At 49.9% G+C, this 14,771-nt stretch overlaps 1 protein-coding gene and 1 non-coding gene across 2 annotated transcripts; both read left to right on the top strand.

The window, feature by feature from the left end:
* The first annotated feature begins 4,221 nt into the window (after window positions 1–4,221).
* EEF2 (eukaryotic translation elongation factor 2) lies at window positions 4,222–14,087 on the top strand. Its single transcript, XM_016197838.2, has 15 exons — window positions 4,222–4,326; window positions 5,308–5,522; window positions 6,340–6,521; window positions 6,606–6,817; window positions 7,357–7,535; window positions 7,724–7,829; window positions 8,369–8,482; window positions 8,729–8,867; window positions 9,030–9,225; window positions 9,951–10,209; window positions 10,659–10,766; window positions 11,499–11,852; window positions 12,180–12,362; window positions 12,442–12,574; window positions 13,385–14,087. Exons 1-15 carry the CDS (start codon window positions 4,324–4,326, stop codon window positions 13,576–13,578), a joined length of 2,577 nt encoding a protein of 858 aa, XP_016053324.1. The 5' UTR covers window positions 4,222–4,323; the 3' UTR covers window positions 13,579–14,087.
* On the top strand, window positions 7,219–7,283 carry LOC148093322 (small nucleolar RNA SNORD37). The gene has a single exon (XR_015714467.1). It is a non-coding gene; the product is annotated as a small nucleolar RNA SNORD37 (small nucleolar RNA).
* Window positions 14,088–14,771: the final 684 nt, after the last annotated feature.

Below are 14,771 nucleotides of genomic sequence, written 5' to 3'. Positions count from 1 at the left end.
CAATGGAAAGAATATCCTTGGGTGAGGATTAAAAAAAATTTTTTTTTAAAGTAACATTCAATTGAGCAAATTTGAAGATTTAATTGGCTTTATTAAGTGATTCATGAATCAGGTAGCATCCCATTTAGCAAGTAAAAGGATGCTCCAAGGGTGACGTACAAAATGGAAGACTTTATAGGAAGAAGGGTGGAGCAAGGGATATTGATAAAAGAAAAGGAAGGATTATTTTGGGGTCAGAACATCTTTTCTTTGGGGAAGAGAAGGGGAAGCATTTTTACCATGCAGATTGCCCTTTCTTTCTATGGGGGATGGAGAGGGCCTATGTGACAGACTGCCTGAAAATTCCAGACTGGTTGATTAAAACTACCTTTTTGGAAGAGGTTGAAACTCAATTAGATCAGGTATTAAGTCTAGGTTTGGCATCATGGGCATTTAGTGTGAGTGATGCCATTCTGGGCCTGTGGTTTTCTCTTGAACATTTTACATGCTGAATGTGAGGCTCAGAAAAGTTAGGTAATTTGCCCAAGGTCACACAGCCATGAAGGGAGAACTAGAATTCAAACTCAGAATGTCTGGCTTGGGTCAACCAAATCAGAAATACATCTGGGAAATAGTAATGAGGCAGAGCTGCTCCCTGATTAAACCACACCTGCCTTTTTTATTGTGATAAAATATATATAACATTGTGCAAACATCCCTACTATTCATCTCCAGAACTTTCACATCTTTCCAAACTGAAACTCTGTCTCCATTGAAGACTAACTGCCCATTTCTCTTCCTTCAGTCCCTGGCACCCACCATTCTACTTTCTGTCTCTGAATTTGACTCCTCCAGGGACCTCATAAGTGGAATCACACAGTATTTGTCCTGTTGTTATCAGAGAAAAGTGTGGATGGTCTTTCTCTGTTGCTAGTGGGAGTGGGGTTCTTGAGGCACCACTGGAATAAGCATTTCTGGAGGTCCCCACAGGAGGATATGTGGTAGAAAGCTTTATTAGCATGGAGTTACATCCTTGGGTTTCCAAAGTCCCGTTTCCTTTAATCTAGTCCTGGAAAATGTGCAGCTGGTGATTCAGTAGAGCGAAAAGCAAAGCCAATGTCCAAAGTTTCTGTTCCATGGTGGAGCTGGGTCCAGTTTAGTATCAGGCTAGTTGTAGTCCATTAGTCCATTGTGTGTGGGGTCTACATGGCTGTGGGCCATGTGGGTGAATGCAGGAGAGTAGCAGCGTGAGAGTTCCACAGCCAGGAACGCAAGAGGTAAGAGCAAACCAAGAAAGCCAACTCCTTTGTTTAGGAGATTAAGTGTCTTAAATCTTCCCATGCTTGCAGTGCCATGCCTCCTCTGGCCAATGGCCTCTTCCCAGGTATGACTGACAGATACATACCTTTCCTATTGCAACCAGACTTTACTGGGCATGCATCTAAACTGCAGCTTCCTGGCAAAGCTGCACAAATGGCATGCCTATACTATTTGACTTTCCCTTTGCTCCTTTCCAGTTACTTATGACTAGGTTAAATTACAACAGTATTACTGTGGCTGACTTATTTAATTGAGCATAATGTCAAAGTTTATCTATGTTGTAGTACTTCAGAATTCTCCTTTTCAAGGCTGAATAACATTCCATTGTGTGTAATAACCTGTAACCATAACTTTTTGAGTCACTGGTTTCTGGCTCTTACTAGCTGGGTGGCCTTGAGCAAATCACTTACCTTCTCTGAGCCCCAGTTTGCTCCTGCGTAAAATAACCCCTCCAAAGCCCATGGTTTGGGGAGGGTTAAGTGAGTTAATTGGTTTAAATGGAGGTGGCAGCATCTAATCCAAGCGGCTGCAGTGACTGCCGCTGGTCAGCAGGGGCCGCTATGGCCACTTCTGCGCCCTCCCTGCTCCGCAGGAGGCACATGCGCAGCGGAGTCTCCCTGCAGAGGTCACCCTCCCCCCCCTTCCAGTGGTTCTTCCTCGCTTCCCTCCATACTCCTGTATTTATTACTGCAGACCCTGAACCAGGCTGTGGCCGCTTTTGCTCTCTGCTGAAGCCCGGCACCTCCTCCCGGCTTTTGCTAAATGTGCATCTGGGGATGGCAGTGGGGAAAGAAGGCCCCAGCCAACATCTGGCTCCTTCTCTGCAGCTGCAGGCCTGAACAACTCTCCATGAATAGTAACTGTGTGTGTGTGTGGGGGGGGGGCACTTAAATTTTCCTATTCCCCCTAAACTTTCCTCCGTTTCTGCAACTTACATTAATTAAATTTTCTCAATAAGCAATCAATTCATTTGAGAGCAAATTCTACCTCCTCTTAATGGAAACCTTTGCTTTTCTTCTCGGAAATGCCCCAATTTGCAAGGAAGTGCTGCGAAGAGCCTAATATGGAGCCCAGCACACACAATAGGTGCTCAGTGCATTTAAAGATATTTTAAAAATTTAAGATTAAAGAGAAATTTATTGAGAATGGGAAACTGGATACCTGTTGCTGAAAATTAGTCAAATGGTACATGCACTTGCCTTGTAAAATTAATATAAAACGTGTCAGGAACACAGGTATCCGTGTTTAAAGACCCCATATTGAGCCAATAGAATTGACACCTGTTGCCTTCCACTCCCTCTGCTGCTCTGAGCCTCAAAAAATAGTTATTTATTGAGCAACTCCTGCCTCGGTTTCACCCTGGGTTAAATGCAGGATGGTGAGAGCAATCTTTGATTAAACAAAATCAGGGTTGGGACATCACTTTACAAAGCAAAATGTGCAAAGCATTTGCAGAGGGTGGGGAAGTAGGAGGAGTGCGCAGGTTTATTATAGAGTTCAGACCTGAATTTGCGTCTCTTTTTGCTGACGCACGTCTTCCCCTTTTCCCAGCTCTGGAAAAGCACTGCAGCCCCTCTCCTTTTGACAGAATTAATTTAGAGGAAGATTCACCGAAAGGGGTTTATTTGCACTGATGAGAATATCATTCATTGATGTAAGAAATACTGAGCACCTACTGTGTATAAGGCATGAGCTGGGCTTTTTACAAAGACTAAAGATAACGGAATTGTATGCTTATTCGTTCCCTGGAGCCAAAGATCTAAAATACAACCATTCCTTAGGGTCAGGTTAGGACAAATGCAAAACAGTCTTCTTGCGCCTCCCCCTGGAGAAGAAGTGAAATGGAAAGTAAGGTTGCCCACGAAAGGAAGCACTTAGCCCTGTGCCTGAGACTTGGTAAACCAGCCCCTGAATTAAATGTCTTATTAACAGCAATGCTAGCTAATTAAAATAGCTGTGACATGTACCGAGAACTGAGTCAGGCATGGTGTCTATCCCTTTATGTGTTTTCAGTTAGTTTTACTCTCCCCAAACAATGAGGGAGTACTGCTTACTGTACCCCCATTGTGCAGATGAGGAAACTCAGACATGGAGAAATCTGAGTAACTAGTGTAAGAACACAGAAAATGGTGGAACTAGTAAGGTGTTCTGTTCAATGATATATCCACCTATAGCATAGGTATATGTGCACCAATAGCAATGCCTGGTACATAGTGGACACTTAATCTGTTTTTGTGGAAATGGGTGATGAATGAGCACCTGCTTTTAAAAAATTTTTTCATTTGAAATAATTATAAACAGGTAGTTTCAAAAACAGTACAGAGAGGTCCCAAGTACTCTTTCCCCAACTTCTCCCAGTGGTATCATTTTACATAATATCAAAACTAGAAAATTGACTGTGGTACAATCCACGTTGTAATGTGCTTTTTAAAAATTCTAAGTTTTTATTGATTGATTTTAGAGAGAGAGAGAGGAAGGGAGAGAGAAGCATCAACTTCTTGTTCCACTTATTTATGCACTCATTGGTTGCTTCTAGTATGTGCCCTGACCAGAGATGGAACCCACAACCTTGGCATAAAGGGAGGATGCTCTAACCAACTGAACTACCAGGCCAGGGCTGTAGTGTGCTTTTTAATGTGCTTGGCATTTTGCAAATTATGATTAATATACTCAACTAAAACAGCACCCTTTGCTTTCTTTATGAACCTGAGTATTGCATCTCAGAGGCGTGCATCCAGGTAGGAGGCCGACCCTGACCCGGGGAAATCCTGGTGCAGAACGCAGATGCAGTGTCCCAAAGCAGCTCCACCGGCGCCTAAAGGGTTAACTGGGAAAGCTTGCCCACACGCCTGCGCACGACGTCGCCCCGCCCCCGCAGCGCAGTCAGATGATCAGCCCAACCGGCGTTGGCCTATATAAAGTCGGGTGTTGACGTCAGCGTTCTCTTCCGCCCTCGTCGCCGCATCTTCGGCGCGGTTCCCTTCGCTCGGATCTGCCTGGGAGAATCCACCGCCATCCGCCACCATGGTAAGCGGTGCTGTCCGACTGGTGTCCTGGAATGGTGGTGGGGCCTCTGTGGAGCCGACGCTGCGGGGCCTGGAGTGCTTGGGCCGCTTGGGCAGGAGAAATGGCGGTGGCCGGGCTGGCGGGCCTGGGGCCGCCATGTCTGCGCCGTGTAGCTCTCCGAGCCCTTTCTCCGCTTCCGGGGGCGCCGCCGCCTCGTGGGACTCGGGGCCCGGCTGGAGCTGGGGCGGAGGCGGGGTTGGGGGTTATGATGATGTGGCAGACGCTGTAATGGCGGGCGGCGCCAAGGCAGCGGGGAGAGAGAGAGCCGCCTTATGTAACCCACCGGCTAGGAGGCCGAGTTCGACTTTCTGTCGGGAGCAGGGAAACGGCAAAACGAGGAAAGCCAGACCCAAAAAGCTTTTTCCTAACGTTGTCCTGGCTTACTGTTTTTGTATCGCTCAATTGTGAAAAGCCGACTCCGGAGCCACGAGGTGGAGGCTTGCAGTGCTCAAGCTTCCCATAAGATCGGGGTGGCATATTTAGGAATCTCCAGGGGTGGTTAGCCCTGTCCTACCCCCAGGTGGAAGGGTGACCTTGGATTTTAAAGAGGTTATTTGGATAAAGCATGCGTTATCCCAGTGGCAACAGGGAGAGGGTTTGGGAGGAGCTTTATACTGTCTTCCATGTTTTAACTGGGCACATACGTACTCCACCTACGGGGAATTTGTTGTCATTCTCCGACACTTACTCCCAGCCCCAGATTCTGGATTGTCACTTCTAAATGACAACTAGAAGTCTGGGTTTTCACTGATGGGGCACGTGGCATTTTTGAAAAGGGTATCCACAGAGACTGGGGAGTTTGGGTGGGAGTTGGGGTTGCCCCAGGATCAGACCACTCCTGGCTGTGGTGCTGGCAGTATATCGATTGAAGTCTTGGTGCCAAGCCTGGTTCCTGGAGTCCTGGTCCCTTCTGAGTCTCCTCCTCCCCCACCCCCTGCCCAGGTGAACTTCACAGTAGATCAGATCCGGGCCATCATGGACAAGAAGGCCAATATACGGAACATGTCTGTGATCGCCCACGTGGACCATGGCAAGTCCACGCTGACTGACTCCCTGGTGTGTAAGGCCGGTATCATCGCCTCTGCCCGAGCTGGGGAGACTCGCTTCACTGACACCCGGAAGGATGAGCAGGAGCGTTGCATCACCATCAAGTCAACGTGAGCAAGCTCTGGTGCTCTTTGGACTGGGAAGGGGAGCCTGGTGTGGAGACAGACCAAAGACAGTCACTTTCCTGAGTGGCTTCTGGGGAAGGAGTCTGGATTTTTGAATTGTGAGAGAGAATGAGATTTAATCTAATGAGATAGGGACTTGGAGAGGAAGGGGGACCTTAACCCAGTGATTCCCTATTCCAGGGGGGAAGGACCTTTTGGCAATGTCTGGGAGTGCCCCCTCCAATGACATATTCCTAATCCCAGATGTCAATGGGGTGAGAACCCAAAGCAAAGTGACTGAAATTGCTGTTTATTTTCGGTTGAGAATTTGTGAGATTCTCTGCTCATCTGCTCTGAGACTCATTTCAGCTGGGGCTAGAGGGGGCAGAGGGAAGGGTGAAAGGTAGTCTAGATTTCTGGTCTTGCCTGGTCATGTTGTTGCTACTTGGAATCAGGTGTGTTGAGCTTGGGAGGAACCAGATTGGGGACTGGACAGGTGAGCTCTGAGGAAGCTGGCCATTGTAGCTGCTATTAGGGAGATGGGCAGAGGGTCCTCGGTGGAATGGCTTGTATGGGAAATCTGAAGTCTGTCTGTCTCTAGGGATGAGTAATGCAGTGGGAGGAGATGGTGCAGTGTCCACTCTGGGCTGTTGGTATGATTATTTACCACATACTGCCTTTCGTAGGGATTACAGGCATTTATCCTGACTCCCCTTGGGCAGGAATCCTAGGTTGACCCCAGCGGTTTTCAGGAGGACAGTGCAGAACTGGAGAATGGGACAGATGTGCCTTCCATTCAGCCAACTTGTCCCAATCTCCTTAGGGCCATCTCCCTCTTCTACGAGCTCTCAGAGAATGATTTGAACTTCATCAAGCAGAGCAAGGATGGTTCCGGTTTCCTTATCAATCTCATTGACTCCCCTGGGCACGTCGACTTTTCCTCGGAGGTGACAGCTGCCCTCCGTGTCACCGATGGTGCCTTGGTGGTAGTGGACTGTGTATCTGGTAAGCAGCAGGTTTCCTCTACCCTGGCTTGGGATCTGTGGGTGTCCACTCTCTGGCTGATAAAAAACCTCTCTCTGCCCCCAGGCGTGTGTGTGCAGACGGAGACAGTGCTGAGGCAGGCCATCGCAGAGCGCATCAAGCCTGTGCTGATGATGAACAAGATGGACCGGGCTCTGCTTGAGCTGCAGCTGGAGCCTGAGGAGCTCTACCAGACTTTTCAGCGCATTGTGGAGAATGTCAATGTCATCATATCCACCTATGGAGAGGGCGAGAGTGGCCCCATGGGCAACATCATGGTAGGTTCCCTGCCAGCTGAAGTCAGGGTCCCTAGATAAGTTCCTGTCTACCCCATTGCATTCCCCCCATCCTTCCCACTGGGTGGACTGTGTTCTTCCCATAGACTAGAAGGGCTGTGACTTCCCTCCCTGGGGGCTGCCCTTGGGGAACCACAAGTTGGTCCCCTGGGTCTTCTTGGATGACCTGAAAGTAGATTTTCTAGGAATGTTGGGGTGACAAAGAAGGAGGCTGGAATGTTTTTGGTACTGACTTCATCTAGCACTTGATTTTATGGGGAGGCTGTGGGGTTGAGGGTACCCTGCCTGCTGAAACAGGCTCAATGGGTAGTGCCCTTAGGGTTACTGCTCACTCTTCCTTGCTGGTGGCCCTCTTCCTTGCTGGAGGCAGAGGTGGGCATCCTATACATGATGACTAAAATTTCTTCACTTTGACCTGATGGCAATTGATGAAATCTGATGTCTGAAGCCCACAGCACCCAGGGACTTTGTACCTGGGGTTTTTGTCTGTCCCCATTTACAACTTTTTCTTGTTCTCTCAGATTGACCCTGTCCTTGGGACTGTTGGCTTCGGGTCTGGTCTTCATGGTTGGGCCTTCACCCTGAAGCAGTTTGCAGAGATGTATGTGGCAAAATTTGCCGCCAAGGGTGAGGGCCAGCTGGGGCCTGCTGAGCGGGCCAAGAAAGTAGAGGACATGATGAAGAAGCTGTGGGGTGACCGGTGAGTGCTGTAGGGGAGAAGCAGGGCGTTTTGTAACCTGCGAGGTGGGCAGGGACTTGGAGGTGATGATGTGGCTTAGGACCATCAAATGTCCACCTATGGGGTCATTCTGCCCAACCTTGATATTACGGCCCATCCGGGTGTCCCTGGATCCCCCTAGCCTGATTGGGTTGGGCCTTCTCCACCAGGTACTTTGATCCAGCCAACGGTAAATTCAGCAAGTCTGCCACCAGCCCTGATGGCAAGAAGCTGCCACGAACATTCTGCCAGCTTATTCTGGATCCCATCTTCAAGGTGAGTTGCTGCATGTGCTTGATGGATGTGCATCCCCTGGGCTGCCCTTGGGCCCTGTGGCTCCTGGAAGACCCATTACCTAACCCACTGTTTGTGGCAAGATACAGTGGGGCTGGGCAAGGCCAGGTTCAAGGTGGCTGTTAAAAGAAGGGTAAGACAGCAGCACAGTGAGGGTGAAGTCCCAGGGCTCGACCCTGATAACTAGATAGGCAGGGGCACACAACAAGGGTGATTGTCATCCCTAGTTGGGGTTAGGTATGCTGAGACAGGAAGGTCTGGGCTTTGCTTTTCTAGCCATTGAGGTTGTAAATACTTGTGAGTTAGTGTTCATGGTCGGTAAGTCAAAATAGACTTTTTTCAACTTACTGGGAGGTGTCCCCAAGACTTGCTTAGTTGGGGTCAAGTCCTTTGTGGTAAGGTGAGAATTTTTGTAGTCTTCCGTCTGCTCTTTGCATGGCCTTAGGCTTCTCAGTAGGAAGCAGCTGCAGGCCTCCCAGTATGTTCCCAGCTCACTTTGTGCCCCTCACCCGGCCCTTTAGGTATTTGACGCTATCATGAATTTCAAGAAGGAGGAAACGGCAAAATTGATTGAAAAATTGGACATCAAGTTGGATAGTGAAGATAAGGACAAAGAAGGCAAACCACTTCTGAAGGTGAGCATGAGGGGCTATCCCAAGAGTCCCCATCAGGGCTCCCTGCCAGTGGTGGGCTTTGGCTCCGCTATTAGAAGCAGTCCCAGCCGCAGCATGGTTGCCAGCAAGGTGGACAGAAGATCTCAGGTGTTTGCACAGCCGTTCTAGAAGGGACCACACATCTGAGTCACCTTGAGCATGTGACGCTGAAGGTCAGGGGTTTTCCTCAGACTTCCCTCTCCTGATCCCAATGTTTCCTTCCTGTAGGCTGTGATGCGTCGCTGGTTGCCTGCCGGTGATGCCCTGCTGCAGATGATCACCATACATTTGCCCTCCCCGGTGACAGCCCAGAAGTACCGCTGTGAGCTCCTGTATGAGGGGCCCCCCGATGATGAGGCAGCCATGGGTATGTGGGGTTCTCCTGAATGCTGGGCGGGGTCCCCCAGAGCAGCCATTGGCTGTGTGGTTAGAAGGCTGTTCATTGCCAAGCTTAAGGGTCTCAGGATTTTGGAAGGCTGAGCTCCAAGGGAATCATGCTTCTTTGGTGGGTTCTTTTTTTACTCCTCAGGCATTAAAAGCTGTGACCCCAAAGGACCCCTTATGATGTATATTTCCAAAATGGTGCCGACCTCCGACAAAGGCCGGTTCTATGCCTTCGGCCGGGTCTTCTCAGGGCTGGTGTCCACCGGCCTGAAGGTCAGGATCATGGGGCCTAACTACACACCAGGGAAGAAGGAGGACCTGTATCTGAAGCCGATCCAGAGGTGAAGTGCTTGGCCTAGTCACTTGTGACCCAAGGCTGGTCCCAGCCCACCCTCCCCTGCTCCAAGCTGCAGGAGGAGTAGGCATTCAGGAGGGTTACATGAAGTGCTATCAGCATGTAGTGCTGAGCCCACTGGCCACCTCCCTTTGTCCTCAACCTGGAGAGGCTTGCCTGGATGAGGTACACTAGGAAGCAGGGGCCTAGGGCCCCCCTTAATACTCAGGGAAGAATCCTAGTTGAGTTGGATGCAGATGTTCCTGATTTCCCAGCAGTGGCAGCACAAGTTATTGTCACCTACCCAGAGAGCAGGTGCTGACCCCAGAAATGTCAGTCTTACGTCAGTCCCCATCCCTAGCCCTATTTCAGGCATTGATAGTGGGAAGACAGATCTTGCATCCCCTCTAGCTCCTCAGGGCCTGACTATACAGGTACTGGTGGTTGCCCACACCACACTGCTTTTTCTCAGCCCTGGGTCAGATGTGTGGAACCCTGTATGGGACATGTAGGAATGGCAGGTGGCACTCTGTTTTGGTATTCAGGAGCCAGGACTTTGAGAACAGTCACCTGTGCTGCTGTGTAGAGGTTTGATGCCCTGGGGTGTTGGCACCACCACTCAGTGCAGGAGGGGTGGCCATAGGCTCTAGGAGGAAGGAAACTTGTCTTCCAGCCATTCAGGAACCTGGCACCACAGTGGTTTTGCATTGATGCCCTTTGTGTCTCCCCCAGAACAATCTTGATGATGGGCCGTTATGTGGAGCCCATCGAGGACGTGCCTTGTGGGAACATTGTGGGCTTGGTGGGTGTGGACCAGTTCCTGGTGAAAACAGGCACCATCACCACCTTCGAGCATGCCCACAACATGCGGGTGATGAAGTTCAGCGTGAGCCCTGTCGTCAGAGTTGCTGTGGAGGCCAAAAACCCAGCTGACCTGCCCAAGCTGGTGGAGGGCTTAAAGCGGCTGGCCAAGTCAGACCCCATGGTGCAGGTGGGCAGGCACCCTGGCAGGAGGCACCACCACCTGCAGAGTTATTTGTTGGTGGCTGAGCTGGAAGGACTGGGTGGTTTCTCATATAAATAGGAATTTCCAATTGGAACTGTTTGGAAATTCAGGTGTGTGTGAAACGCACTCCTTCCCTGACAGCCACTGCCCATTTCAATGGCAGGTTACTGTCTTGGAACCCAGGCCTTCGGTCTCTACTGGTTGACTATATAGACTGTGGGTCTTTTTTTTTAGGTGGTTAATGCTGAGAAACAGCAAAAAAAGCCTCACAAAACCCCTTGTTCCCATGGGCCCTGACAACTTCCCCAAAAACCTCCAGCTAGACTGGATGCTTGGAGCCTGCTATTCTCTGCCCCCAATCCCCTGGGTTTTCCAAGTAGTTCTCTGGGTTTGATGCCCAGGGGCTAATGTTTAATGAAAGGGGCCCCTTTCAGTGCATCATTGAGGAGTCGGGGGAGCACATCATTGCTGGGGCTGGTGAACTGCACCTGGAGATCTGCCTAAAGGACCTGGAAGAGGACCACGCCTGCATTCCCATCAAGGTGAAGCATGCTGTCCCCAGTAGGGGTGGGGTGGGTGGCATGTAGAGATGGTGGGGCCCATGTCCAGGCTGAGCTCAGGATTCCCTCTTCCCTCTCCACCTATGCGTGCCAAATAGGTGACTTCACTGTGTGAAACCAGCAGTTCACCCATCCTCAACAGCTTTGAGGTTGAAGTGTGAGGAGTCTGCTTTCCAAAATCTCTAAACAAGCTTCTAAAAGAGCTCAGACATTTAGCAAACAGTCTTGGGCCCAGTTGCTGACCCTCTGGTTTTCATTCTCTACTTTTTCACAGAACTGAGCTCAGATTCGTGTTCATTCTTAAATTCAGTTTTGGCCTTCATGTGTTTTTCACGTTAAGCCTCTTAAGTTTTTAATTTCTCTTATAGAAATATAAACCTATTTTTTTCAGTTCACTGCTTTTTATCTTTTTTTCCACGTGTCAAAATAGGATCAGGCCAGTGCCTACTTTTTCCAAGTAATACTGCATAGAATTTCACAAGATAAAGTAATCTTGAGCTAGTCCTACCGACAGTGGGTAGCCCCCCTACAAGGGAAGACATGCACACTTTGTATTTATGTAGAAGTGAGATGTGCTTGGCTCTGTGCTACTAAATCAAATGAGTAGTTATGATTTTTGAGCCCACTGCCAGTCTTTCCTGAGTCTCATTAGGAGACCCCATTTCTGGGCAGTCACTACCTCCTGCAGGCCTGACTCTCATGCTCTTTTTGCAGAAATCCGACCCTGTTGTTTCCTATCGTGAAACAGTCAGTGAGGAGTCAAATGTGCTCTGCCTGTCCAAGTCTCCAAATAAGCACAACCGACTGTACATGAAGGCTCGGCCCTTCCCTGATGGCCTGGCCGAGGACATCGACAAGGGTGAGGTGTCTGCCCGCCAGGAGCTCAAACAGCGGGCCCGATACCTGGCTGAGAAGTACGAGTGGGATGTGGCTGAGGCCCGTAAGATCTGGTGCTTCGGGCCCGATGGCACTGGGCCCAATATCCTTACCGACATCACCAAGGGTGTGCAGTATCTCAACGAGATCAAGGACAGCGTAGTGGCCGGCTTCCAGTGGGCCACAAAGGAGGTGAGGGGCCATTTGGCCATCCAGCTGATAAGTCATTAACATTAGTGTCCATCCATGGAATTTTTGGCATAGGCCCAGTCACACCCTGCAGACCTGTGGCAGCGGGAATCCTCGGAGTTATCTGTTTTCATTTCTGTGTTAGTGGAGAGGGGCCAGTGGTCCTGCTTCCTGGGAAGGGTACCCTAGGGAGGTTGAGTAAGGCAGCAGGTGCTAGATCCCTGTGGTCAGGCTGGCACAGACAGAGCTGTGTGACTTGACCTTTTCCTCTCAGGGAAGGCTGCAGTAGAGGCAAGAGCTTGATGGTGGGTTTGGCCCTTTTCTCTGCAGGGGGCACTGTGTGAGGAGAACATGCGGGGTGTACGCTTTGACGTCCACGATGTAACACTGCATGCTGACGCTATCCATCGCGGGGGTGGCCAGATCATCCCCACGGCCCGGCGTTGCCTCTACGCCAGTGTGCTGACTGCCCAGCCCCGGCTCATGGAACCCATCTACCTTGTGGAAATCCAGGTAGGGAGTCGTGGTGGTCTTGCTGCTACTGGTCCCCATCCCACCCAGCAGCTGCTAATAGTCTTTTATTACCTGACAGTGTCCAGAGCAAGTGGTTGGTGGTATCTACGGTGTCCTGAACAGGAAGCGGGGCCATGTCTTTGAGGAATCCCAGGTGGCTGGCACCCCCATGTTTGTTGTGAAGGCCTACCTGCCCGTCAATGAGTCCTTTGGTAAGTGCCTGCTGGGGTGGCTCACAGATGCCCACAGTCCACTAGACCTGCAGCCAACCTGATCTAGGACGGACCCAGTTCTTGTCCCTTGTGGAAGGCCCAGAGTGAGTCTAATGGGAGCCGCAGATGTAATCTGCAAACTGCTCCCCTCTCCCCTGTCCATTTAGGGGTTGAGAGCAGCATGGTTGTATAGGAGGAGGTGGCTCACTTGTGGACCTCTGAATTGCTGAATTTGGGGGGGGGAAGTAGGCTCTCAGGTGTGTGACCTTTTTTTAAAAAACTTGTTGCTGTTTTTTAATTCTTATTAAAGGATATTTTTTTCCATTGCTTTTTTGTAAGAGTGTAAGAGGTGGAGAGAGAAGAGACATAGATGTCAGAGAGAGACATTGATTGGTTGCCTCCCACATGCACCCCAACCAGGGCTGGGGATTGAGCTTGCAACTGAGGTATGTTGCTCTTGGCCAGAATTGAACCTGGGACCAGTCAGTCCATGGGCCGATGCTGTAACCACAGCTAAATCAGCTAGGGCAATTGGTGTGATCTTAAGATCGAGGCTGGCAGAGGAGTTATCTCAGGCTTATCTTGAGGGTGAGCAGATGGAGATTCAGGTGGGCCAGCATTGCCTCACTTGTTCAGTAGTGGTCTCTGAGCCTGAGGTTAGGAGCAGGGTTAGGGACTTAATGTCTGATCCGACCTGGGTTGTCTAGGCTCTGATCTCTGGGGGGTGTGTGTGTGTGTTCCACATCTGGGGCTTGGATAAGGTACCAAGTCTGGGCTGCCCGGTGAACCCTGTACCTGCTCTTCCTCCAGGCTTCACTGCCGACCTGAGATCCAACACAGGCGGCCAGGCCTTCCCGCAGTGCGTGTTTGACCACTGGCAGATCCTGCCCGGAGATCCCTTCGACAACACTAGCCGCCCCAGCCAGGTGGTGGCCGAGACACGCAAGCGCAAAGGCCTGAAGGAAGGCATCCCAGCCCTGGACAACTTCCTGGACAAATTGTAGGTCGCCCTTCTGCAGCCTGCCACCCAGGTGCCGCCCCCTCACTGGCTCTGATCAACCACAACAAGCCCTCATTCTCCACAACATCTTGAGACTGTCCAGACACAGTGCTGCTTGCCTGGCAGGTTCTGGGGCCACTCTGTGCCATCGCTCAACATGAACACTTGATGCTGTTTCTTTCGATATTTATTTCAAGATTTCAGAGGCAACAGAAATGCCCTGGCTGCAGGGACTTATTTGGCTGGTGGGGGAGGTGAGATGGAACACCCAACACTTCTTTCCATTTCTGAGGGAAACTCAGATGTCCAAAAAAAAAAGAATTAAATGCATTAAGAGGTTTATTTGGGTAAATGGCCTATAGTGGATTTTCCCCCAGAAAGGGGGAAGGAACAAGCAGGTAGACATTTCTGTTCGGACAGAAGCTAGAAGGCAGGAAATCTTGTGCAATGTCACCATGAGCACCTCAAGCTGTATTAGTGCCATTGGAATAATAAATTTGATTATGGTGGTGACTGTGTTTGTCTATTGACTTCCTCCTTAGTCCACTCAGGCTTGAATGGGCTTTCTTATGCCAGTACACATGGTCGTAACTGATATAAAAAGTTCAGTGTGACCTCAAAGTGTTAGTTCAAATATAAGACTATTAGGGCTATCTAAGGGGAATTACTGTGATGGTGGACCAGTCTTTACTGTGCAGAGGGGCAGCCACTGGCCCCACGTGGCTAGAAAGCAGTTGAAATGGGATCAGTGCTGCCAAAGAACTAATTTTAAAGATTTTTAAAATTGATTTTTAGATAGCAAGGGCCAGAGAAACATGGATCTGCTGCCTCCTGCACACTCTCTATAGTGGGGGGTGTGTGTGTTGATCACCCCCCTCTCCATGTGCCCTGACCAATCCAATAACCTTTTGGTACATGACAAGACCCAACCAACAGCCACACCTGCCAGGGGAAGGAACTATAGTTTTAAAATTTCACTTTACATTTTTTTTCGATGGTGCTGGGCCTTCTGTGTGGGTTAGTGCAGACATGGACTTGTCCCTGGCTGGTCCAATGAGGGAAAGCCACAGATAACCACACTTCCCACACAAGTTCTCTTGCCCAACTATACTGGACCCCAGGGATCCTCAAAAAGTCCCACCAGATCATTTGTGTTGAGAGTTTTTCGCCATCATCTCAACCATTGCTTGACAGTAT

This window comes from Miniopterus natalensis, chromosome 4, assembly GCF_054644295.1.
Source record: "Miniopterus natalensis isolate mMinNat1 chromosome 4, mMinNat1.hap1, whole genome shotgun sequence".
NCBI classification, from domain to species: domain Eukaryota; kingdom Metazoa; phylum Chordata; class Mammalia; order Chiroptera; family Miniopteridae; genus Miniopterus; species Miniopterus natalensis.
This window is presented reverse-complemented; position numbering and strand designations above follow the sequence as displayed.